Below are 26,834 nucleotides of genomic sequence, written 5' to 3' on the forward strand. Positions count from 1 at the left end.
CACCATAATTTAAATCTTATTTTGCAGTGGAAGTTTATTAGCGTAAGTAATTTATTCTAGCGTAGGCTGCATAATCTACAGTGCTTCATACTTGCAGATTAATTCCAAATTCCATGTTGAAAGTGCTTGCTAAAATGTATGTGCATTGCACTGCTGCATCAGTTTTTGTAGTGATCATTGAGAAAAACTTAACTGCAGTTCCACAGATGCCCCTTGACTGTATTTTGGACTCTCTCTTTTTAAATACGTATATTAAGATAAAAACACCTATTTGTGAGAATTTGAGATTTCAATTTATTGTAGTTCTTCTCCTTTAAGTTTAATTACACTAATTTGCTGGGAGAGCTTTGTGTATATAGGCCTGAATTTATGGCAACCCTGAAATTGATGATTTCATGCATCCTGGAGTTCATAGAGGGAAAGTACTGTATTTTTTTCTTTTAATTTAAAAGAACAAAACAATTTTCCTTCACAGATGTAGATGCTGCAGAAAATGGTATTAGTTATTCCGTAGGAGACCTCCATGTCAAAGGAAGCTTGCCAGATACAGTTTGCTCCTGGAAAGAATCTGGCTTTCAGATGAAACAGGAGTGTGAGTTTGCCTCTGTGATACTTCTCAGAATTTATAAAACTCTCTTGTGAATCTTGACTAAATTCGAGAAAGGAATTTGCTTCACGTTGCTTCTTAAGAGTGTAAGGGCTCTATTAGGACATATCAAAGATCTACCCAGGAGCTGTCCTGATTTCAAGAGCAGTTAATAGTGAGCTTGCCAGGCCCTGGCCGCCTCTGCCAGAGGTGATAGTCTTTGTATTAAACAGCTCTTTGTGGGCTTTTTTTGTTTTGTTCTGTTTTATGAGGGTTTTGTTTATATTTTGAATGATTTTGTCTGTTTTTTGAACTCGTAAAATTGCCATAACTTCAGTGTTGTATGGCAAGGGGTTCCACAGTGTGAGTGTTTTGTGTGAAGAACCACATGCTTCTTTGCTGCTCTCGCTTGATTGCTGGTTTGCAGGTAGAGGGAAAACTTGTATTTATGTATAGTATCTGTCTGTATTCAGAATCTAATGGATTTAGTACTCAAAAGCTTTGGTGCTTTTTAAAGTGGAGATGCAAACTTTTTCAGGACTCCTAAAATTTTTAATGTAGGTTTTGATACCGAGCAATACTGTTCTAGACTGAATGTTTTTCCTTTTTTTCTGTTCTAAGAAGCTTCTAAAAAGTTCACAGCTATTGTCAACATGGTGAACTGTTGGGGGGATTAAATTTTAGTCTTAATAAGTTTATTTTTTGGTCATATTCTAGAACCCTCGCGTTCCAAAGCAGCCCATCCGCCTCCAGTATCATCACTTCCTTCAAAGAGAATGCTGGAGGGGTTTATTGCAAAATATAAAAGTGGAGTAATAAACCCAGTATCTGCTTTGCATCAGTTTGCGCAAATGCACCATGTACCACTTGAATTGAAAGAAACTAGTGTGTCAGGTAAATACTTCTTTTTTAAACAAAACTTTTCCTGCTTGTCCTTAAGATAATCTGGTTTTCTGCAGTTGGTATTGATGGCATTAATATAAATTAATTTTTCAAATGTTGGTTACATGACCCTCCATATATGTTTGGTTTTGGCCATTCTTTTATTGTCTACGTAGCTGTGTCTTACAATTGGTTACTACGTAATTTGATATATTTTGATAGTATTGTATAAAATTCTGATTGCTACTTTTTCCTCATTTTTTCTTTTATCTTATATACTGTAGTCTTCTTAGGAACTAAACCTTATAGACATGCAACTTTGCATGTCTTTTGGCTTTCTTATTAAACTGTATTTCATGTGTAATTACTGTTAAGCAGTTGTGAATGCACTTACTTGTCTGGAGGCACGCTGAAACGAATAACCCCTGCAAACATGTACTTTGAAATAATACAGATACTTGGATGTAGTTGGTCTCCAGATATGCAAAAAATAGGAAGGAATCACCTGGTCATCAGTCAGATCATCTGCTGTTCCAGGCATCTTATTCTTTTCAGGAACCTAACTATTTTTCATTTTAGAAGTGGTTATCCTTCATGTCTTCACTGCTGCATGTTGCTGGTTCAGAACTGTATTGCTTTGATTAGGAGCTGCTTCTGATTTCCTGGCTAAATCTTCTCATGGCGAGTTTATTCCCAATTATGCCTGTCTCATTGCTGCCTTCTAGTGTAAGTAGTTTTGCTCCTCCTTTGGAGTCATAATTATATACTGTCTTGGTAGTCTGTCTGTCTCTCCCTCCCTCCCTACCTCCCTTTTTTTTTTTTTTCCCTCCTTCCCTTTTGGCTGGTCAAGGGAAGGATGGGATTAGCAAACATGAGCATTGCTGTCTTATTTGTAAGATAAGTTTCTGCTTCCCTGATCATCCTTCTTTTTCATACTTGTTCCAGCTTGTGCTATGTTTTGTGGATGTGAATGAGTGGAGCTGTACATAGCTTTCTGAGTGAGGTCTCGGTACAATGGCATTAATGGTTTCATATCTCCATGGTCTTGCACAGTGCTGCCTGTAGTTTTGTTTGCCTACTGCATGTTTAGGTCACATTGATCATAGGATGACTGTAAACTGTCAGGTAGTAGGTGGTCCATGACAGTTGCTTCCAGTTAATGAACCCTTCAGATGTCTTTGTTCCTAAACCTAAATACTTCATTTAGCACTTCATAACATTGATTTTACTGTAGTAGTTCTGTTCTTGGGCTTACTCTTTTTTTTTCTTTTTTTTTTTTTTTCCTATGGGATAGCCTGATTTTTATTAACAAAAGGTTGGAAGATGCCAGAAGCAAAGCACTCTGTGATTGCATATGTACCTTGAGACTAGTAGCAGAGTAGTTTATTCTCCAGCCCTGTCCACTGTGATCTTGTCTTCAGCCAGTTCCTTTGTCCATCTTAGTTACTCTGCTAACATGCTCATTGTAATTTCTTCTAGGAAGTAATTTGTTCCACATAGCTGAGGCCAGCCTCATTTTCCTTCTTTAGGAAGTCCGTTATTCTATTAGCAAGTTTAATCAGGCATCATCTGCCTATGTATTCCAGTTTCTGTCTTTCTGCACATCTTCATTTTTTCCTTCAAAACTTGTTACAAAGAATTGCATGCTGTTGTGGTTAAATAAAGGCCTTTGTGGCTGTTTCAGATAATCATAGTTCCCCTCTGTGAAATATGGGCAGTGTATTTGTCAGTCATTTGGCAGCATTCCTTGTCTCAACAGGGTGATGCTTTTTCGCTAGCACAAATAGAATATCACTTTCAGAAATCGGACATTTAGATTACCATCTCTCTCATAATGCACTTCGGACAAGTTCCTTGAGTTTTGCTTCCTGTTTGGTTGTGATAACCTCTGTTTTCAAACCATTAATTACTTTAACCTGCCTGTCTTGTCTTTGTGTTTGATGTTCCTGGAAACATATCAGAAATGTTCTGTTGTTTTTTGCATGCCATCTATTTTTCTTTTCAAATTTTCACAACCTTTACTATATAGTAAATGTGCTTCTTTGTTCTCTTTTTACTTGTATAGCTGTAGAGCTTTCTCCTATTTATTTTAATATTACTTAAGGTGAAACTCACTTGACTTCAGTCTGCTTTTTGTAGTTTTATTCTATTTCTATTTTTTTCTGTTCTTGACTCTTTAAGAATGTTGCTGAAAAAGGCAGATGTGACTATTCATCTGGTTAGGGAAAAGACCATTTTCTCTGCAAACTCTTTCTGCTGTCTGTTGTGCAAGTTTCTAACAAATTACCATCCTGTACTTGGTGTGATTCCAAGCATTGGAGTTTCCTACATCTCCTTGATCCAGTGCAGCCAACTTCACAAGCTAGCTTGTTAATATATGCAAGTTTGCCCTTTGATAAATTGAAGGACTTGCTGTGGGGGTGTACTTTGATCTATTCTTTTTTTTTTTTTAAATCTATTATCTTGTTGTCAGTTGGCAAAAATTACTCTTCTAAATTTACCTCTTCTCTGAAGCCTGAATACTTATAAAACCAAATAGAAAATACTTGTTTATTACTGATTGTTCCTAGTTCCTTCCCTAACTAAGCATAGTCCCTTCACAAGGTGCTTTGCTTTATACTGATAAGGGTTTTTTCATGCTCTTATTCATCATTGATTATTTGATGAGCAGATGGGTCACCTATTATGTCTGTAAAAAGCTGGACCCTATAATTCTAGTAACAATGGTGGGGCTACGTTGCTGGACAATTTGGAAAACGTAGCTCTTTGTTAATGTCTGTTAAGGCTCAAATAGAACTTAATGAAAAGTGCAGAAAGTGAAAGCTGCCATAATTCTTGTGGGTGCATTATATTTTCCTAAAATTGTCTTTCTGTCCTGTATTTGTACTCGTAATGATTATAAATGCATAAAGCTATGGATAAAAGTACCTTACAGTAATTTTACTAATTGTGTGGTGTGTGCTTTTTTTCTCTATTTAAGGCGATAACATAGGGACTTATTTTGCTTTTTGTGCTGTGGTGGATGGTGTTTGCTACAAGACTGGATTGGGACAAAACAAAAAAGAATCTAAATCAAATGCTGCTAAATTGGCTCTTGTTGAGCTACTTGACTTAGAGTGTGCAGAGGCAATGGATTCTGAAAAGTCAGGTAAATATTCTAGCAACACCTATTTAAAACTTGAGGAGCTTTGCCTAAAGGTTTTCTGTTCAAAATTTATGTTTAGCTTTATTAATGCTTCTATATCAGGGCCTCATTTGGGCAGAGTTATTTAGTGTATAGTTCTGAAGCTGTCTTTCCCTTCCCCTTTTGGGTATTCTTAAGAGTTACTTCTGAAGAATTTGTGACACAGGAAATGCTGAAGGGACTAATTTATTTGTTCCTGTTGCACTTGATTTACTTCTCACAAGGTAACAGCAATATGAAGTTAATTCTAAATGTTTTTGAATTTTTATAATTGAAAGTCTTTAGCACTGAATTACTGCTTCCAAAAGAATCAGTTACCATAACTTTTGCCTTCTGTTAAGAGTCTCTGCTGTAATAGTTCTACACTTGTAAGGACTTCAAAAATCAGAAAAATTATTTTTAGTGAATCATTCAACTTTTTTTTTTTTTTTTTGAAGTTTTGAAATTCTGTTATATTCTCAGGTCCTCTCCGTATTCCCATTGAACCCAAAATGCCAGCAAACTCTGTTAATGTTTCAAAGATACGTTTTGGTAAGAAATACTTTTGTTTTTCTTTATTGATTCAAATTGCTTAGCAAATGCTTTCATTTTATTTAATACTTCTAGTACATTTAGTGACCTCTGTGAAGTTACTATTATCTTTGTACATGTTCCCCTTAAAGAACACCCCAAGAATTAGTGTTACTAAAGTAGGAGATTGACCATCAGTTTTACAAATGGCAGATGGACACAGTTTAAATAAGTTGCCTTAATTTAAGGGGTAAATTGGTGACCGAAACAGAAACAGTATTTCTGTCCTTCTGAAAATACTGTGTCCAGTAGGTGATCAAATTAAATCCATATCCCTAATTTATTATTATAGATAATAAAAACATAAAGCATTTAAGTATTTTTGTCCTTTATTTATTCATCTTCATCCTGATAATCTTCAGGTTCCCAAAACTGTATGTTGACAGTAGTGCTTTTACCCTGAGTTTAGATTTATAATTCAATAAGTGGTTAATACTGCCTGATTTCCCCCAGAATACTTACATGTTGCTGGGTTTTATTGTTTAATTTAGAAGGAAGACCGCTTATATATCAAAAACTTTCACAAACACTCAAAGAAGTATTTGACAGCCTGACTGCCAAATATCCTGAGTACCGAAGTTGTGGCAGTTCGCTGGCTGCCTTCATCATTGAAAAAGGCAAGTTTATTTTGATATTGAGTATTGGGGAGCAGAAGGGAAAACTTTAGGCTGCTTGTCCCCCCAGACAGCCTTGATTAATGCACTTCCAATCTAGTAAATAAATCTAAATGGTAACTCTTCTCCTTCTTTGACATTCTCTGTTCTAGATGGATCTATCACATTACTGTACTACAGATACTTTGGACCTATGTAAGCATTTCAGTAAGCAGCCTCAAAGAGGAATAAGGCTGTATAGACAAGTGATTCCTATTCTCTCTGTGATTCTGCATTTTCTTATGCTGAACTTTGTTATTGTGACTGACCAACCAATGTATTTTATTGCATGTTGGTGGGCAGGCTCATTAGAGGTATCGAGTTCCCAGTTTTCACTAAGAGTTTTACATTATAGTATGGTGTTATCTCATTGGACAAAAGTTACACCAGATGATATTAACAATGTCTTGTTGAAAGTTCTTAAACAGTTGTAGTTTGTTTTATGTTAACTGAAGACCAGGAATCCTGAAGATGTGGGAACACTATGACTAGAGTTTGTGGTGTTTTGAATATGCAGTTTGGATCTGTCTCAAAAGGAAGGCATTCTTGATGTTGTAGTGATGTTGACATGATTAGGCTAAGAAGTAAATACTTGGAATAAATAGCAGTTTTACAGAATGTTAAGCTATTGTAGATGGAAAAGTATCTTTTTGTGAGGAGAATGGTAAAGGATTGGTGGAAGTGATCTATTTGATGATTAGGTTCAGTAGTGGAATGGAAATGAAATGAAAGTTAGCAGTAATCCATAGGTGTAGATTTGGAAGACTGCAAGATGGTAAGGAACTCCTTAGTATGGATTATTACTCTTGTGTTGCTCTTAAGCTGGTGGAATACTGTAGGTGTATGACTGCATAGAGAAAATGACTGAAAGAGAAAGGTTGATGAGGTAGAAATGACAGTGTGGTGCTCACAGACTGTTGGAAGAGAAAGAAGACAGGTTGGTGTGAATGAAATCAGAATGGGGAAATGTTTTCAGTACATGTTTAAGTGCTCTTTGAAAGAGATGCTAAAGTTAAGTGTGGTTATGTGAAAAGTCCTGCTGTACACTAGGTAAGTACAACATCACGGGTACCTTTCCTGGTCATCTGAATCATTGCCGTCATAGGCACCGTTTACATACTGAAGCACTAATCTGTGGTGCCAGGTGTCCTGATGGATGCAGTACTGATGTAAGCTATGTCCGTTTTTCTGAGAACCTCAGATCTATTCCAGCTTTTGTTTTGAAGCGAACTTAAAGTATGTTGTCATCTTTGGCAGACACTGTTTTAATCTATTCTTAAACTTGCCATCAGCAGGCTTCGAAAGCCCATCTGGGTAGCCTGCCGTCCTAATCAGCTTGCTGTACATTAAGGAATCTTCTGCAAAATACTAGTAGTTCATCCCTGTGTTTTGTAAGCATGGTGATGCTGTCTTCTACAAGTCAGAGTTTTTTCAAACAATTAAATAGGTATCCTTATTAAATTGAAAATCTGTTTTATTGAATCTGTTTAATTTTACAAGTGCTTGAAAAAGATGATTCCATGATCATATAAAAATAACATTTTCTTTTTAGCTGGACAGCATGAAGTTGTAGCTCTAGGAACAGGAGAATGCAATTACAGTCAGTGCTTTCATCTTCGCGGGAGAGTGCTGCATGACAGCCACGCCATTGTTACTGCAAGACGTTCACTACTTAGGTGAGCATATGTGTGTACAAAGAGTTGTTGGTAGTTCTTGCCCTTTTTGCAAAGGTAAATATCAATGCAGTTGCATTTTTTTTAACTCCTATCTTCTGGTTTCGTGTTTCTTTTTTTTTTTTTTTTTTTTTTAATTCAAATCATACATAAAATGTGAATTAAATGTGAATGTCCATGTCTTAAAATTACTTTTACATTTGTGAACAAATTCGTCGTCTATCACGTTTCTTTTTACTTTATTTTAGATACTTTTATAGGCATCTTCTGCTATTCTATAACAAAAAACCAACAAGGACAGAGACATCTATATTTTGCACAGTGCCAGATTCAAAGCTGCTTACCCTAAAGCAAAATATAAATATTTTTCTCTACATGAATCAGTTGCCAAAAGGATCTGCTCAGTTAAAATCACAGTTGTAAGTACCTGGGAGGTTTCAGAGATATTGTAGTGGAAGATTAATCTGTTTCACAGTGACAAACACATAGTGCATATGAAAATATGCATCTTTATGTATTTCTGAAATAGCAAGGGGGCTCTCTTGAATTTTTTTTCTTGTTTTGGAAGCATCTTAATTTACAAGGTGTTAATGATGCGTGTGTGTGATCTTGCTCAGTATGATACAAAAACTTTACATGGGTTAGAACTTCAGGATGATATTTTATTAGTTACAGATCATCCACTTAAATTCCCTTTTGAGATATTGTTCGAGTACTAATTAATGATTAACTTAACCATTGAGGAAGCAGATATGGTGGCTTGATCTCATCCTTTGCACCAAACAGCTAGACTGCAAAAGTCTTGGATTTGAACTCTAGGCTCCTGTTCTGCTTTTTAGGAAAAAGAGGTAGTGAGAAAAACTCAGTGGGGAAAATATACTCCTGTGCTTGCCCCTACACTTTTAATTTCTGTAACAGCTCTGAAAGGTTTGCTTTTTTTTTTTTGTTTTAATAGTTCTGACATTTTAGAGCAGCAGTCGGTTGCTTATCAAGAAACTACAATATTCCACTGCAGCACTATAAGGGAGATAAAATGATAATGTCCCTGGAAGTCCTACAGTCATAACTTTTTCATATGTACAAGACAGCAAGCTGCTTTCATACTATTTTTCTGGTATTCAGAAGGAAGACTTGTGAACTGTGAGTGTGTGAACTGTGAAGTCACGGACAGTTTATTGCAAGTCGTGCTGACTGGAGGAGTCCCACCTGTTAGAGTTTTGGAAGGTTGTAGATTACTTTCAGTGTCATAGCCTGCTCTTAGAAGGAAGTAGTTAATGAGACTGGATGAAGTTTGTCTGCTACTCTATAATAGTTGACATTTCACAAATCCACTGTTGCTTATTTTCTTGCTTTGTGTCCAGCCTAATCAATGTATGTGCTTTCTTAAGACAAATTTTAGAAGTGTTTTCTTCTAATACAGCAAATTTGTTTATGTATGCAGTGAGTTATTTAAAGATACCTTTTTGTAACACACCTGCTTACACAAGTAATCCCTTGAGTAGCAAAATGTGGCCCCTGATTAACAGGCTGTAGTATGCTACTTAAGCAAAGATTAAATAGCTGCATTGTAATAATGTAGTAAAGCAAAAGCACCTTTGTTCATAGCTTACTAAGTTATGCTAAGATTGGGGACACTTAGCTCAAAATCACAAGCTGTCACTTCTTGTTGCCCTTCAGTTAAGGGGAGAAGCTGTTTTCAGCTTTAGAACAATCACTGTCTACACTGTTTTGTCTCACTAATGTGTTGCATCTGCTTGTTTTAAATATTGGAGATTACAGTTTAAATTATTTTTTAATGTCAATTAACAATCTTACAGCTGCTTCTTCACAAGATGAATATCCTCCAGGTAACTGCTGTCATAGTACAGGTAGATAGAAAGTGATAATTTGCTTGCAATGTATGGGGGTTTTTTAGTGTTTATGTGAATGGTGGCTAAGATTAGATTGAGTTACTATTTTCTATTTAAATACTTAATTTGGTATTTGAGTAATTTACATAGCTGAATGTGCTGTTTATAAAACTTACAAAGTATTGAATATAAAATAAAGCCCAGATCTGTCAGTGAGTGTTTGCTGAGAAACAGCATTAGGTATCACTTTATAACAATCTGTAATGAGTACTTTCCCACTGGAACTCATCTTTGTCTGTTTTAGACACCTCAATCCACAATCTGTATCTGCTTATGAAGCTAATGAAGAATTGAGTCTTCATGTTGCCGTGGAAGGCAAGATTTACCTAACTGTTTGTTGTCCTCCTAAAATTATTAGAATAAACAGTATGTCAGCTAGTGACAAATTAACAAAATGGGAAGTGGTTGGTATTCAGGGAGCATTGCTGAGTCACTTCATTCAACCAATTTATATCAACACTATACTCGTAGGTAAGCTTAACACAAATTTCGGCAACTTCTTGTAAATTTTCATCTTCCATATTGATTATATTTTTTAAAAGCATGAATTAAAAGTATTTCTTTTAAGAATTACAGGTTTTTTTAAAGATACTAAATATGTATAAATGTTTTTTGTTTTGTTTTGTTTAAACTCATCTTTGAAATGCACAATTGTAAAACTCGTCCTCATTTTTTTTCTCATTGTGTTTTTTAGCTTGCCAAATTGCCCTCTCTTTATTAAGCATTAGAGTAGCAGGGAATTCAGCACTGTTTTGTAACAAATTAACTTTTAAATATTGAAGAAATAACAAACAAATGGTCTGTTAAGTATTCAGTCAAATAGGGTGACTTAAGGTGACACTGTTAGTCACTAAACTGTAGGAATGAGCAATGATGAAACTCCTCTCCAGGCACAGAAGCTGTAGTGCTTTTCCTTTTCTAACACAGAACAATGTTTTTGCAGTGCTCCAGAAGATCTCACAATAATCGGTGACTGTCTGCCTGCCCTTTCTTCTGAGGAAGTTTGGGCACTTTCACTTAAAGGAAATTGAAAAATTTCTCGTCTGCTCACTTGTTTGGTGTTTAAAGCAAACATAATAGTTTATAATTGATTACTATCCTATTTGATAGATTATTTTATGACCATTCCTTGAGATGCTATGGACCACTGTGTTTATTTAGTGGTCAGTCAGAAATGCTGTTAGGTTTTTTTGAAAGTGTATAACGGAAATTGGAGCTTTGTTCGTTTCTAGTATAATACTCACAGATCTTCTCCAAAATAAGATAAGATATACTTTAGTATGGAGTAATGTGAGCAAATTCCTGGGTGTGTGGGTTTGTTTGTTTGTTTGTTTGTTTTTAAATCTAGAATGTCAAAATTCATGTTACATCTCGTATTTTAACACTGTCTTCTGCAAAGAATGTAATGAATTAATGAAGAATAACAATTCTAAAAAGGAGGCATTTCATCAAAATCATGATGCCTCTGGAGAAGAAATTGTGAAATAATTTTTGTTCTGGGAACCTAATATTGGAATTGATTTTTCCAAACCTTAGGTTTTTTTTGTAGAGAAATGTGTATAGTGTAGGCTAGTTGAAACATCTGGATTCTTAGCTTTTTTGAAAAATCTGATGATGTACTTCTATATGACTGATTTTGTTTTGTTTTCAATAAATAGGAGATGGAAATTGCAAGGATACAAGAGGACTAGAAATAGCTACAAAACAACGTATTGATGATGCACTTTCATCAAAGCTTCCAATGCTTTATCTGGTCAACAGATCTCATACTTACTTGGTGAATGCTGCACACTCGGTTCAAATGGACAAGGATGAACAGAGGTCTCTTAGTTTGAATTGGTCTTTGTCAGATACATCATTGGAGGTTGTGGATGGGTTAAGTGGAAAAACCACTGAAAGGTTAGAATTTTTCTTCCTTATGTTGAAAACAGTGGTTGTCCTTATTGTTCTGTGTATATCCTTCTGCGTTTTTGATTTTTAAACTGTGCGTAGAGACCACAGTATTATCCAGGTGAGAGGTATTCTTTCCTACACTAACTGAATGCATCCTATGTTTAGATGTCATTTTAGAAATCTTCTAATTCACCAATGACATAGCAAAATATGAAATTAAATAGTTCTTTGAATTAAGATATCTTTATTCCATTGTCTGTTCTAGTGAGTTCTTAAGTTTTAGAGATGCATAGAACCAATTACTGTCCTTGTTCAGGTAAATTCCAGTTTGAAAATGGGTTTCACTTGGCTTGTTTAAACTTTCACAGCTGCTGATTTGTATTATCTTTGTTCATTCAGAGTTAAGTAGTAGCGTTGTATGACCGAATTAACAAAACGTTGGTGGGAGTGGGAGATTCCTGTAATGATCACAGCAATGCATAATATGTTCTTAATGAGTTTTATTATGCTTTTTTCATTTTAACTGTAGTTCACCATTCAAAAGTGGTGCTTACATGGCAAGTCGCCTTTGCAAGGCTGCAATGTTTAGTCGTTTCAGATTGCTGGCTAAGGAAGCAAAACAGAATGACTTGCTTCAAGTTGATACATACCATGAAGCTAAGGTAAGCTAATAAGGGGAAAAAATTTTAGGAAGCAGTCTTTTAATGGCTACATCTCAAAGCAGATTTGATAGCTAAGGATGACTTTCTAGTATGCTGAAGACTTCATGGGAACAGCTGACTTTACTGCGTATAATTCTTTGCCTGAGAATCTTTGAAACTGCTGTTTTCAAGTAAAATAAAAATAAAACAGATCCTTTTGCCTGTATTAGATTATATTGATACATTCTCCATGAATATCTTTCATATTTGATATCAGCATATGGACATTGCTGGCCATTTCTGTCACATTGTGTTTAGTTTCATATTGGAAGAGGTAAATTTTTTTTTTTTTAATATATGTTCGTTTCATACATATGTAGATATTTTTTACTGGGTAGTAGTTTTATGAGAGGATTCTTACGTCCTAGAAGAAGAGGAAAGTAGGAATACTTCATTGGAAGTACTCTTTCAGTTTTTTTCTCCTTGGGACAAGTGGTATATTTTTTTTCCCAAAACTGTTAGGTAAAACATGGACTTTCATAAAATATATACCCTTCATTTTTCTTGATAGAACTTGCTGCAGTGCATATTTTTAAATAATTTTAAAACTACCTTAAAACTGAAAGGCTTATTAATTCAGTATTTGTTCACCATGTGTTTAGATTTGTGTTAAATAATATTGAATGTTAATTTATTTTTCATGTAAAAATATTATTGGGACTGAGAAAGATGCTGAAAAAATACAGATCGTATTTAACAGAACAACTCTCCCATCCTATTAAATGGCCAAAAATCTAAAAATGATATATTTTTTAGAATCTGTTTAAAAACAAACAAACAAAGAAAACCCAACTGTGATCCTGTAATACTCTTGCTCACTGTCAGCAACTGAAAGAACTGTAAAATTTGTGGTTGTTGTTTTCCACCAGGGTTGTGTGTATGTTGTTATATGCTAGTGTTAAAGAACGCAGATCTTGATAGCCATCCTTCTCAAGAGATCTTTTTAAAGATTTTTTTCTCTTTTTTTAGATTAAATCTGAATCATACCAAGAAGCTAAAAACGTACTGAAAAGCTACTTAGAGCAGCATAGTTATGGATCCTGGATTTCGAAGTCCCCATGTATTGAACAGTTCAGCATCTGACTGTGAGGTGGATTGTATATGAAGTTGGTTTGCATGATTTCATTGAGTAAAACTAATGGTGATAAACTAAAATGTTTAACTGTTGGATTCATGTTTGCAGCATGAAAATCCTTCTAGAACTTTTTTGTCAGTTTAAATGCAGTTATTAGACAGTCTGTAACAATTCAGTCTTTTCCAAATGTTTATTTTCTCTTCAATAAGAGTATCTAGTAGTAACTTTGCAAGTCTTGTTTCTGTCGTTCTCCCCCATGGCCTGGTGGAGTCATTGACTTTTTTTTTTCCTTGTTAGCATGAAGATTCTTATGCATTGATTTCCCCCCCCCCCTTTTTTTCCTCCCTCCTCCTCCCTTCATTTTTCATAACAATTCATTTTTAAGAAGAAATTCAGTAAAAGTAGGGTTTCTTCCAGAAAAAGTTATATTCCAAGCTGAGAATTGCTTTCAGAAACAAAAAATGGCAGTCTGTGCTTTATCAGGATGCATCCCTTGTTAGAGTCAATTTAAGACTTTGTTTAGCATATATTAGCCAAGGGGCTAATAGTTCATTTTATATTGTTTCTGGTAGAAGGGTTAAAAAGTAATTTGTTAATGCACTTCCAAATGTGAAACTTTGAATTATCATGCTTTTACTCAACTGTCTTGTGACAAGCAATATTTTTCATAGCCGATTTATTGTTGACATTTTAAAGGCGTCAAAACTGTAAATAATATTTTGACCTAGTACAGACATCACCAGCAATTAGGTTCTTCCAACTTTTTTGGGCTGCCCCCAACAGCTGTCAGATGTTAGTGCTTGTGGACTAGCTAAACTCCTTCCCTCACAGACTTAGTTCATCAGTGTACTGATTAGTCCTCACAAAATCATCTGTATATGTAATGCATCTGCAAAATGTTGCTTGTCAAGATAGGTGTTGTTTCCTTGTAAGTTATGGTAAGAATATGGTAATATCTTGGTAATGTTCAAAAGGATGTTGTTAAGTTAAATACCATACTGGGTTTTGTGCGTTCTAGTAAAATATTAGTGTATGTAAGCCAGATACTACACTTTCATTATGCTACTTGATTTTATATTTCATTTAAGTATTGGAAGCTGTTAAGTTACGTAAAGTTTTCATACATCAGTACTGGTATAGAGCTGTATTCATTTTTCAACTTCTTGTTGAAACAGGATTCTAAAACAAAAAGCTGTTTTCAGTTTTGTTTTGTTTTGTTTTCTTAATCTGTTTTTGTTATTAGTATGTGGACTCTTTACTGCAAACAGGTTTACGGTGTATTTCAAGTTTCATACGTCCAGTAACTAGAGGGCCCTCAATAAAACTCACTTCCTTTTAACTACTGTCCTTAACATTCTTTTTTTGATATTCAGTTCTGTTCTTTTCTGTTACTGCCTTTTAACTAAGTAGTTCAATCTTTTTGTGGCATCAGGTCCTTACTTTCTAATGTGTCCTTTCTAAGAGTATCTGACAGTGGACATCATATTGTAGGCTTGAACATAGCATTGCCTTTTTCTAATGGTATTACAACTTTATTTGAATTTCCTTGATGATGTGCTAGCATTTTGTATGCTTTTGGACTGTTTCTGTATATTGACTTTACTGACTTAGATTTTCTCTGAGACATCATGAAAGTATTTTCTGTAGTTAAACTAGAAGGCTTAAATGTGTGCAACTAACTGAATCACTAAATCGCCCCCCTCCACCCCCCCACTTGTGCTATTCTGTTAAGTGTTTGAACAGCAAATGAAAAATATCTGTGGAACTTTGATTCCTTTTCACAAGGTTTCGTTTCTGTTGTGAATAAGATTCCTCATTTTAAGCATGACAACTGTATCCTTGAGAAATCACTTAATAATAGCATTGATCCAGGTTCTATATTGGGTTGTTTACTGAATTATTATCAGCATATGCAGAATACCTTAAGCCAGTAGAGGTAAGCATGTGCTTGTTGTATCAGTTTGTCTTCTCACCTACAGCACTTATATATTTCCAGAATGTATGATCCTACTAGTTTCTAGGCAATCATGATTTATTATCCAGATTTTCTGAACTCATTTGGTCTAGCTGGATTTGAGGACTACTATCTAAGAATTAAAATATTGCAGATGTTAGACAAGATGGGTTACATGCGTCTTCATGTATCCTTGACAGAAAGTAAAAGAGAGCTCTTACTTATACCTAGTTTGAAATCTCAAATACTTGACTTACTCAGTTTTAAACCAACTCAAATTAGACTCTTTTGGTATGAAGGGCTACTGGGCACTTCCATCTGCCCAGACCTATATTTCCCTAATTTAGTGGTTCTTGAGTTGTATGAATCCAGGGTTTAAAGGCTTGGGATCAAGGGGGGGCAAGAGGAGAGAGCTCAGGAAGTCAGTTTTCAGAAGCAGTATTCTAAGGGATTTTGCTGAGATTTTGTACAATTTACAGAAAAAGGTATGTATAGTAAAGTTCACCATGCAGTGCATTTTTGTTGCTTTCAATATAATGTACTGCCTCTTTACCGATTTTTATAGATTAGGCAAAAAGCTGATCCTGCAACTACTAAGTATATGATCTCGGCTATTATTAGTTCCAGACTTGACAGAGCAAAATATATGCAGAGGTTACTTGCTGTATGTGGATTTTTCAAAAGTGTTTAAAAAACTTAAGATGTTTTCTCTTGCTTGTCAACAAAAGGCCAAAGAACTACTAGGTGGGTTTTGGCAATAGTATTGTATAGAAGTATGCTTCTAGTTTCGTCAAATGAGCAGGTTTATTCTTTTACTAGGTAAGTGTTGTATGCCGTTTTAACAGTAATGCAATCTGTATTTTCTAAACACGCCAGTTTTTAGTGTTTTTTTTCCTAGAGATTTTACGAATAAATAAAACTGATTTTTGCTGCTCTTCTTGGAGCTATGCTATTTACACCATTTTGTCTGCAGTGTATTTTTATTTAGTGTAAGCTTTTTGACATTTATGTTAAACTCAAGGGTATCTATTCTTATCATGGGATATATTGTGCCAGTTTGCCAACTGCTTCGCAAAAGGAAGTGTGGTGACTGCTACCAATTATTTCGGATCCGAAAATATTGTTTGTTCTGAAAGATTCTGCTGCGGTACAGTTTTTGCTATGCTCCCTTTCCATTGCTCCTTTTTGTAGTTCAGTTTTGTTGTATAAATTTTTATATGTGCGTGGATATTGCACAGGAAAAACTGTCCTTATTTCATCAGGTTAGTACCAAATTTTTATGAAGCCTTTAAAACAATAATCTTGTCTTGCATACAACAAAATCAAAATGCGGAAGAATACTAGTGGCTTTGACTTGTAATCTCTTCTGTTGCCCTTCTTTGTTTCTGTACAAACAGCATTTAGAAATGAATGTCTGGAATATCAGGATGGTGAGGACTCGTAGGTATTTAAATAGACTGATGCTTTTGTCTGTGTGGAATACAAAATTGCAATAACTTGAGTATTAATCATCTTGTTAATTTTGATCTCAGTTTGCTATTTAGTCAAGAAACTTGTGATTTAAACTTGTTTGACTTCAGTGAAATGAAAAATACTTCATCCTTAACCATACAAGTCTTAATATTTGTGGTAGGATTTTCAAGCATAATAGTGATGAACTAATAGTATTGCTGCTCTCTGTTACCCTTACATAAAACAAAGTGTGTGTGTGTGTGTGTGTGTATGGCTTCGTGTGTGTGTATGGCTTCATGTGTGCATATGCAAAATAACACTGTCAAACTAGCAAAACTTTGTTCTAAGTTTTCTTGCATTCCCTTTTGCTTTATGTTTTCTACATAATGGCATAAGTACATTTACGTGCTTTTTTTTTGAGAGAGAGAGTTTTGCTAACATGACATAAATACCACCTTTTATAAACTAGTGACATGCAAAATGCTTTCCAGACACTTTATATGTGGTTTAGGAAGTGTACAGTCATGTATGGCTGAAACTGAAATGTCAACTAAAACGTTAATTAGAATCTAAAAGCCATTGTGACTAAGAGCATGTGCAATGAGAGCAGCTCCCTTCTACTGCTGCCTCAACTAGCTGTATATATCAGCAGTCTTAGTCAAGCAGGTACTTCACTGTGAAAAGGCATCTTGAAGCACTGCAGGTTGGAGATGCTACACAGAGATCAAGCCAGCCAGAAAATCTTGTTTTGAAAATCCCCAGTAGAGCCATGGCTTCTGCACAAAAATGATGTGACGATCCCTGGAGCTAGTAGCAGAATAGCCAAAGCCTCTACTTTAAATGAATGTAAGCCTGCAACTATCTTGGAATATTGTAGCCCAACTCCAAAGTAGTTTGTGCTGACCAAAAAAAAAAAAAAAGAAAGAAAGAAAGAAAAAAGATAGTTTTTCAACACACCGTTCCTTCAAGAAGTTGTTAGTGACTTACAGCTTGAACCTTTCCTTATGAATGCGGGAGTATCTCTTCTGCCATTCTTTCTTGGTTTTTGAAGTACTTGCCTGTTACTGTCTTACCTCACACTTACTGATTAGAGATGTAGAGAAGGTTTTGGTTATTCCATTTGGGATGTCCAGCTGCATGGATCAATCCCAAGGTAGGTTCTACCAAATCTTTGGAGTTAGGTTTCTCAAGCAAAAGATAGTTGAGGTCTTGCTGTTTACAAGGCTGTGTTCAATGAAAACTGCTCCTTTTGTGCTGTACCCTCTTTCTGTTTGCCAGGGGCTGGGTCAGTGATACAGATAAAGGTGCAAAGCCTAATACTGGAGCATGGTTGTTCACAAAGCGGTGTGTTATGTGTGATGCTGTTACTTCAGAGTGCGCTCTCCACTGTAGATTGTAGGCTTTGGATGTAACTGATTCAAAAGGTTATAATGTTTATTAAGCAACAGGCAATGAAAACACTAATAAATCAGTTACATTATGGATAATCTAGAAACACTACCATTACTGAATTGCAGTTATATCAATATTACTTACAGCTGTAAAACTAATTAGTAGTCTTAAATTGTATAAATTGTGTATATCTACCATTGAAGTATAACTATTTCTCTTCCCTCCCCACTGCTTAGTATTAGGGTGCAAGTCAATCCCCCACTTACTGCAGCCTCCCACACAACGTCTTCTGGACACAGACCTGATGGAGAGCCCAGTGGGCATCCAAGGGTGTCTCTGGCATCCCAGTGGGCTTGGGTCTGCAGGTTAGTGTCCCGCTGTCCATTGGTGTCTGCGTGCCTGCTATCAGGAGATCTGCCCTCCTTTGTTCTTTACCTGATTTTATACCTCAGGCCCCACTCCTTCTGTTTCTAGAGCCATCATTGCCCCGCCTGTTTTCTGCCCAAACACCTCCGCATAAACAACCTGCCTCTAGTTACTCTTTTTTTTTTTCATTGGTCCCCAACTCTGTTGCATCTGAACCCAAATTTGGAGGTTCTAATATTGTTAGCTAGGCAGTCTCAGCCTTGGTAAGTATTACTGCTGTGGTCACTTAGGTATGGCTGGCCTTGCAAGATCCTGCACCCCAAAATTACCCACAGTTAATCCTTACTGGTTGCATGTTAACTATATTACATGCTCTTTGAAACAAATCATTTCAGTCTTGATACCACCTAGCTTCAGTGAAGCACAAGCAATTTCTTGTCTTATGTGCAGACAGTCTGCATATCAGAGTAACAGACAAACATGTTTTTTACCCTTTGATCCTTTTTTCATCTTTGACCTTGAATTGTTAGACCATTCTTATGGGGGGGGGGGGGGGTGTTTGACCAGTGTCTGTTTGACTCTATTTCACAGGCTCAGTGCTCATCATCTGTCTTTTAATCTCGTCGTGTTGTTTTAAAGGAGATAGTTGTTTTTTCATTCTTTTTGTATTCTGTTCTGAAGAATTTATCAAGTATAAAGGAATCTACATAAAGAGAGGTATTTGTTCTACAAAGACTGACAAAGGAGAGAGAACTTGTTACAGATAAATTCCTTGCCCATGCCGTCACCTTCTGCGTCTCGCTGTATGCAGGTCTTAAGAGGGCAGTTTGGAAGGCATCTCCCTGAGCAGCGGGCGGGGCCGCTCTGTTTGTGGCTGCGATGAGTGACGGTGGTTCGCTCCTCTGGGCCCTTGTGGGTGGGGACAAAGCACCCCCCTGCGCTGCGGGAGGAGAAGAGAAGCAGAGCAAACAGAGATGCCAACGCTGTAAGTATCTTACCGGTTTTGGCAGAAACCTATCACTAGGGCTTGTTTTCTGTTATTTGCAACATTCAGGAAAACTGCTGTTTTTTCCACTGTTAGTCTGTTTTTAAGTATAACTTGAAGTACTCCATTCCCCACCCACCAGCCAAAACACATCAAAGACTAAGTGATAGACTGATAACTGTCGTAGGACTGCTTGCTTTCATCAATTACAATTTGCATTGTTAGCACTGAGTGGCAGTTTGTGGATTGTAAAAGATGCTCTACTTGGTTGTTTCCTTCTATATAAAACTTAAAATGTCACATGACTGACTCCATCTTCATTTGAAGTAAGTGCATTTCCGAGGTTCCACAAAAGTGTTTTTGTAAATAATTAATACAGCATATGTTCACTTGGATTTATATATTAATAAGCAATTTATTTGTCAGTCATTGCTGGTAAGAGTTGGCTATGTAAGTGCTCTGGGACATTGGTACCTCAGTTACTTGGATAGGTTTTTTTTTTCCAGGTGATTTATTATTTTCATAATCTTTACCTGTCTCTGAGGCTTTTTGAAAATTGCTTACAACAGCAAAATGTGTCCTGCCAAAAAATACAGCTGAAAGTCTGCGTAGCTACGTGGGCAGCTCACAATACACTTTTTTGCCTTTTTGTTTGTTTGGGGGGGGGAAGTTGAAGAAGAAGAAACTTGGTAGTATTGCTTCTATTTTTCTGTGCTATGCATTGTGGTATATGCAAGCCTATACTGGTATTTTATGTTGCTTTATAAAAGTGGGAAAGCCTTAGGTTATCTGCAGGTGTCGTCTTGTGTTGAGTCTGGTACCTGTATACTTGTAAATACTATTTTAAAAAATTGTGTACAAAAACCAGAGTAATTAGTCACCAGTGAAAGGCACAACATCAGTTGACACAGAAAATTGTAAACATGATTTTTATACAATGCTGAAATTTATTAAATATCATCTACACATAACGTTTAACAGTTTTCTTCAATAAATAGCTGTCACCTTAATGTCATTGACAAAATGAGAACCAATTAGTTTGTTTTTTAAGTACATTTGGAGCCCTTAGGGCTTACAGATAGGATCATATGTGATCTTAGAACAGACTGTCTTTATCACCCGGACTAAGAGCATACAGTGGTCCAAAAAATGGACAGCAAGTTAGTAAGCCACAGGGCAAAGTATATAAATTAATCATAATTAAATATTTAAATAAATAATGTTCCAGTAAAAATTAAAATGGTCATCCACTTATTTTAACATGGATATTAGAAAGTTGCTCAATTCTCGGTGAAATGCAGAAAACTCTTTCTTGTCACTAGCTTCACATGTCTTGCATCCAGTCCCTAGAGGAGTTAGGTCCTGTAATACAGATGTGTTTGTTGATTAGTGATAGCTCTCTTGCCAGCTAGTTTTGGTAATAATACATGACTTTCTGCCTGTTGAGTTCTTCTCTTAAAAAGCAAGAACCCTTAATATTTCGGGGTTTGGGTTTTCTTAACTGGTAAATGTTAAGGGAGGGTGCAATGAAGGAAGCTACCTATAAAGGATATTTTTGCAAATACAAAAATATTGCAAGCTCAGGACGCTCATCTTCTGTGATGGTAACAGATTTGATGAATACTGCAGTGGCAGCAAATCTTAATTTCTAGCCTGAGCAGGACTTCTAAATGACACAGGGATCTCTTAGCCATAATTTCATTGTTATGCCCTTAATCGTTAATGGAATTTATTTATGTAGTTTAGCAAAGTACTGCTGTATTATTTACTTTATATTCATTGTTGGGTCCTGCAGAATCATAAATTTATGGCACAGTTCTCTAAGCCATTGCTTATAAAAGTAATTGTTGCCATCCTACAAACAAGATTTTGTCAATATTAGGTGCCTTGCATGATTCGATAAATAAATTTTAAAATATATATATTTTTATGTTGACTTACATAACTATCAGGACTCAAATCTACTTTACAGTAGTGGATTATCATTCAAATAGATGTAGTCATGTTAGTTATTACAAAAAACATGTATTCTCAAGAATATATAACACAGACCTTGAGGCACAACAACACTGATTCTGATGTTTTCAGTAATACTGAATCTTTTTATTTATTTATTTCTAACTGGCTAAAAAAGAATGCCTACCATTAGTCTCTGGAGATTTTTTTGGATATTTTTAAGGTTATCTGCATCCTTATCTTCAATTTCATATTCCAAGATGGCCATTTCTTTCAGGTAGCATTGCAGAACTTGCCAGCTGCATTCCTAAAATAATCAGTGAAATAGTTGCATATAATTTGTTTACTGAGGACAATTGAATTAAAAATCTTTTTTTAAATGTTATAATATATAAAATGTTTTTATGCTAGTATGAGGAATTAGGCTAGTGTTTTATATGGCATCGTTTTTTGTTTGTTCTCCTTAAAGCCCCATTATAAGACTTTATGCATGTGCTTAGTTCTGTGGTGGATTCTTGTAGCTTTTGAAATATGGGTAATCTTTTCAGGACAGCTTGAGCACTGAAAGATCTTCTGGAGATGTGAAGCTGCTGCATTAGATCCTAAACTGAGCCTTATTCACAGCTGTAGTGTGGAAATCATGGCTTAGCTAAAGGGTAAATAGCCAAAGCCACTGTCAGTTTTAGAGCAGCGTTTTTAGAGCCATCTCCAGTTAGGGCGCTTTGGTTGCTCTATCTAATGCCTGCAACTAATCTAGTATTTGAATATGGGGAAATACCTTTACACATCACTCTTACAAGCTGTTTCAGGCACTTGGTGGTAGTATGTCATTAATCTGCCTTTTACACTTCCATTTGAGCACTGAAGTTCTGAGATAACTATGTCTTGATCTTGCCAGCATATGAGAAAAATGACTCAGGTAAGGAAGTGGTTGCAGGATCTGGCTTTAAATCTTCATTCGAACAAAGTTGCTTTTAACTTCAGTGAGAGTTACTGCTGATTTAAATGAGGATTCTGCAGGATTAAAAACTTAATTGGAGATTCGAAGTAGTTAACAGATAACTTGCATAAAGATTTTTAACTACTTCTCAATACTAAATAACTTGGTGCTCTGTTAGTTGGTATACTCACATACTAAATAAAGTAATACAGATCAGCAACCTGACAATAGCGAATCATCTGTTGTAAAACTATATTTAGTATGCTATCTGCAGTGTGACATGATTTAATTAATTATTTGTTTGTTTATTTGAAAGAAGCAACCAGAATGACGGTATTCTTGTGGAACTAGGTTTTAAATATTAAGTGAATACCATAAAACATGAATACACAGCTAAGTACATCCAGAATGGCTTGGTAAAGTTTTACTCTGGGGAAAAAAACTGACTAGAACATAACTGAATTTCATCATTGCTGGTATACAAAAGGCTTAAACAGAACTGCTAGTGTCTCTGCATCTACTTTAGATAAAATATTGGTGGTTTCATGTCCGTACTTAGAAATTAAATGAAGCAATATTTATAACATCTAGTTTCACTGTCAAGTTATTCCTGTTTTAGTGTTGATGTAACAGTGTTACCTCCTGCAAATCTTGCACTATGTTCAAATGAATCATAAAACATTTTTTCCGTGAATTCAGCTGTGAACTAAGCAAAATGAATAGGTAATATTCATTTTGTGTTGCATATTGTACAATTAGGTAATATTGTACATCAGCCTGTTAATGTTGGAGAATGTAAATCAAAAACAGAAGTGGCTTTTAAGATACTGCATTCCCTATGCTGGATTCAAGCTGCTCAAATTTGTCTTTTATATATGCCTTTTCTGGTAGGTGAATTATTTTGATGCAACTCAATAGTATATCATTTTAAAGTAGCCATACATTAGAAATCCATCTGAAAAGAGAAGCTTAAACTCACCTGTCTCTCATTTGGTGTGTAAAAGTCAAGATGAATCTTCTGTAGAGACGGAGGGGGGGAAAAAGTTAATCTTTGTGAAAAACTCTATGGACAAAAATATATAGAAAAGAATCAATAAAAGAAAATCATCCACTTACGCTTGAACTTTTTTCCAGGATTTTTAAATCGCTTATTAAAGTTCTGAGAATGTTGCCTTTTTCTGGTGATGGTGATAGAGGTGCTCCATAAGCTGCAGTCATGAGCATTACTGAAATACAGCTGAAGATTAGTACCTTGCACATGATGTCAGTGTTCTGATTATCTGTGTGCTAGTATTTGAGTTGTGATATATGATGAGAGCTGATAAGTTGTCATTAAACTGTTTAGTGTATTTATACTCTTCTCTCTAGGGGGAAAAAGATGGGGGCGTCATGTCAAAGGTTTTATTACACATTTTTTCATATGTTTTACCTGTGTGGCAAGAATCATTACTTTTGTTTTTCCTCCCCGATGACACTTTGGAATTTCTTTAAAGCGAGAGGGATTTTACCTACATTCACTGCTGTAACAGAAGCCCACACTCACTTTGGGCTGTGTCTCTTTGTGCTTTCTGCATGAAACACTTTTTCCCTCATGCACTCTCCCACTCCCCCATAGAATATGTCGTATTACTGGCACACAAAATGTTGATTTAAAGATGTATAATTTAACCATTTTGTTTATCTATATATATTTGTCCTTCCACAAATCCTGTGGTATCGTTTATGTGAAGAAGAAAGAACCACTCTCATTTTAGTAATTGTTGATTAAACAACAGGAAGAAAGTTGGCTTCCTGTCTGAAGGTGGTTTTACCTGTCATCTTTTGCAAAGATGGGTAATGTATGTTTAGCTGCATAGGTCAATCTTTACACGATCAACTTTAAAATTATTATGAAAAAACTCCAGCAGAATTCTTGGTTTTGGGGATGTTAAACCAGGTTTTCTATTAGTATACACATATATATATATATATATATATATATATATACACACACACACACATACACACACACATACACACATGCTGTTTTTTTCCCTTGTGTGCGTCTTTCCCTTCTCTCCAGATTATAATGAAAATGCACTGCTTTTTAAAAATACTTGCAGATTTTCTTACTGATACCCAACCGATTGCATTTTGTGATGCATATCATTGCACTGAGGTTGAGAGCCAGTAGTCATTTGAAATTCGACTCTCATGTAAGTTTGCTAAATCGTTGTTTTTCTCTGTTGGTTGCTACCTTGGGAATACTACTTGCTGTGTTTAAAACTCATTATTTTCTTCACTTCAAAAGTAGTTCTGAGCCAAATGCTCCCCCTGCTGCCCAGAAGTCTTATATACTACATGAAATAGATGGTTGTCTTGCTCAGTGGAATTTAGCCCCTGCAAAATAATCTAGCCATGCAGAATAAATTCTGGTTTTGTATGCTGCTGTGAGTTAGAGTTTTGTAGCATTCAGGAGGAGCAGAACTGGACAGGTGACCACTTCATCCTCTGCTGCATATAAAACTACATAGAAACCTACGTTACAGGTCCTGACTATATAATCTATGGGTTTTTTTGTTGTTGTGCAAAATCAGAGTTAGAATATGCTTTTCCTTGTATTAGTGCCCATTACTATATATATATATCTATAAATAGATATAAACTTTGTCTATTGGCGCCTGTGTAACTGTTCTTCCACTAACAATTAAACTGGTGTTAATCGGCAGCGTGATTCCAGCTCCTAGAGAGCTGAGTCTTCACTTTGTGGTTTTGAAATAAGTACAAATATTTAATGTGTACAGTCATGCAGAAGTCTTAGTGGCTCTGTAGCTTGCAATATGTAGTAGTGGTGGCACTTTGCAACCTTTTCTGGCACTGTCTTTTGTTTCTAATATTGATTCTTGATAATGATTGATTTCAAATAGGAGTGAAAACTGCAGAGATGAGCTTCTGAGCACTAGATTGCCAGCTTTTTTCCAAAGTTCTTATAAATTTAGGTCATTTGAGCTTTTTAGTTGTTTGGTTTAATTTAATTTGTTTTGACTATACGAAGTGTTAAGAATTAACACAATAGCACAAAACAAATTTTTGTTCTAATTGAAACGGGAATTATTGCTCACTGTCTTCAACACTATTCAGTATTGTCTATGTCAGTTCTATAAAATTATAGCTTTTTCTCTCTTTATATCAGTCTTTATAAAGTATTCCATGGGAAAAAAAAAACTGGGAAATACTGAATTTGAGAGTCTGAATCTGAGGCCTTTCTGGAATAGTTTTTAGTTTGGATTAGAGGTTGCCTCATGCAGTTCCTTTGTGCTGGAATATTTGTTTGTGTGTCAGCAGCAGGTTTAGAGCCAGATCTGCCAAGGAACTAGCACAATTTGGTAACTAACTCCTATTCATCTTTTGCCAGAGGTCTTTTAAGAAAATTTTACACTTTATTTCTGTATGGGCTGTAGTGTACAAAACTATGATTTCAGTTTTAGTCTGTATGAAGTTGGTTTTGGATCTCTATCTGTTATATTTTTTAATGTTTTCAAAGAATAAAATAAGTTTGCATTTTGAGGAAAAAAAACAGAAGAATTATATATAAATATAATTGCCAGTAATAGTGTTTAATAAATCATGCACAGGGGGTGTTATTTATTTAATTATTTATTTTGAGTGATACAGTTTTTCCTTAACATTTTACTGCAGGCTTTGTGCAGACTTTTCCAACAGGGGAAAGCAACAGATCTTGTTTTGACCATTCTTATTGAGTGTACTATGTGAGAGGGAATAGGTAGGAATACACTGATAAACTCCAAAACCAGCATAAACCCAATTAACATTAACACACAACATGATGTTTGCATTATACCTTTACGTTTTGGGAGTGTCCTGCTTACAAGTTTGTTTGTTGATCTTCAGTGTGTTAACTAACCAAAGTAGTTAGATTGCTCTTGCAGCCTGTTCTGACTTCAGTGTGCAGATGTAAGAGAGCCCAACCTGATCATGGGTAGCAGGGACAAAATTAGGATGTTTATGTTTCTTAGGGTAGCAAGGCGTAGTAAGCGGCCTTCTGCATCACTGGCATGCTGACAGGATGGTTTAAAGCCCCCAGCAGTTCCTGGTGGCACTGTTGCTTTTGAATAGCTGTGTCTAGAACTTCCTAAGGGTGTGTGTGTGTGGGGGGGGGGGGGTTGTTTTTTTTGTTTTTTGTTTTTTGTTTTTTACTTGCGTATTTTTCATTTAAGTGCTGTCTTTCAGATCATAAAAAATCTGTAGTTTAATGTGTGTTTTGGGGCTTGTATACTGTCAGAAATGAATAGCTTTTTCAGATGAGAATATGCTTGTCTACTGAAACTTTTAAATACAGTAATATTCTTCTCCATAAGCATTGAAGTATAGGGTGTTGGACTTTGTGCACTGGTCCAGTTCCAGTATTTATGCTTAATCTGAACTTCTTGTATATTTTACTGGGCAAGGAATTATTTGGGATTTTCTTCAGAGGTATATTGAATTAGATTGCTCTCCCCACTTCACTACAGGGTTGGTGGCATTTTAACAGGAAATGAAATTAATCCTTTAAAATACTTTGGAATCTGACAGGATATAATAGCATTGCCAATGGTGGACCCCCAAAATCCTACCTTAAAGTTAGGAGCAGATACTAGTGACCATGTCATATCCTGGTGCTTT

The 26,834-nt window shown here is 35.6% G+C and overlaps 2 protein-coding genes across 2 annotated transcripts; one reads left to right on the forward strand and one right to left on the reverse strand.

Moving 5' to 3' along the window:
- Nucleotides 1-1,437: 1,437 nt before the first annotated feature.
- ADAD1 (adenosine deaminase domain containing 1) lies at nucleotides 1,438-14,466 on the forward strand. Its single transcript, XM_013951537.2, has 10 exons — nucleotides 1,438-1,480; nucleotides 4,449-4,616; nucleotides 5,115-5,183; nucleotides 5,714-5,839; nucleotides 7,428-7,551; nucleotides 7,797-7,967; nucleotides 9,703-9,929; nucleotides 11,117-11,357; nucleotides 11,881-12,013; nucleotides 13,022-14,466. The coding sequence occupies exons 1-10, from the start codon at nucleotides 1,438-1,440 to the stop codon at nucleotides 13,133-13,135; spliced, it is 1,416 nt and encodes a 471-aa protein (XP_013806991.1). The 3' UTR covers nucleotides 13,136-14,466.
- A 6,061-nt stretch (nucleotides 14,467-20,527) lies between these two features.
- On the reverse strand, nucleotides 20,528-23,432 carry LOC136992181 (interleukin-15-like). The gene is made up of 4 exons (XM_067297099.1): nucleotides 23,289-23,432; nucleotides 23,152-23,190; nucleotides 21,420-21,539; nucleotides 20,528-20,638 (listed from the first exon to the last, which is right to left on the reverse strand). Exons 1-4 carry the CDS (start codon nucleotides 23,430-23,432, stop codon nucleotides 20,528-20,530), a joined length of 414 nt encoding a protein of 137 aa, XP_067153200.1.
- Nucleotides 23,433-26,834: the final 3,402 nt, after the last annotated feature.

This window comes from Apteryx mantelli, chromosome 5, assembly GCF_036417845.1.
Source record: "Apteryx mantelli isolate bAptMan1 chromosome 5, bAptMan1.hap1, whole genome shotgun sequence".
NCBI classification, from domain to species: Eukaryota; Metazoa; Chordata; class Aves; order Apterygiformes; family Apterygidae; genus Apteryx; species Apteryx mantelli.

Bases quoted from the DNA above. Each gene is read 5' to 3' on its own strand.
- ADAD1 (XM_013951537.2), top strand. From the start codon at position 1,438: ATGCACCATGTACCACTTGAATTGAAAGAAACTAGTGTGTCAG. The intron at 5,184-5,713 runs GTAAGAAATACT...TGTTTAATTTAG, and splicing joins TGTTTCAAAGATACGTTTTG to AAGGAAGACCGCTTATATAT. The intron at 11,358-11,880 runs GTTAGAATTTTT...TTTTAACTGTAG, and splicing joins AGTGGAAAAACCACTGAAAG to TTCACCATTCAAAAGTGGTG.
- LOC136992181 (XM_067297099.1), bottom strand. From the start codon at position 23,432: ATGTGCAAGGTACTAATCTTCAGCTGTATTTCAGTAATGCTCATGACT. The intron at 23,191-23,288 runs GTAAGTGGATGA...CCGTCTCTACAG, and splicing joins TCCTGGAAAAAAGTTCAAGC to AAGATTCATCTTGACTTTTA. The intron at 21,540-23,151 runs GTGAGTTTAAGC...TGATTATTTTAG, and splicing joins ACACACCAAATGAGAGACAG to GAATGCAGCTGGCAAGTTCT.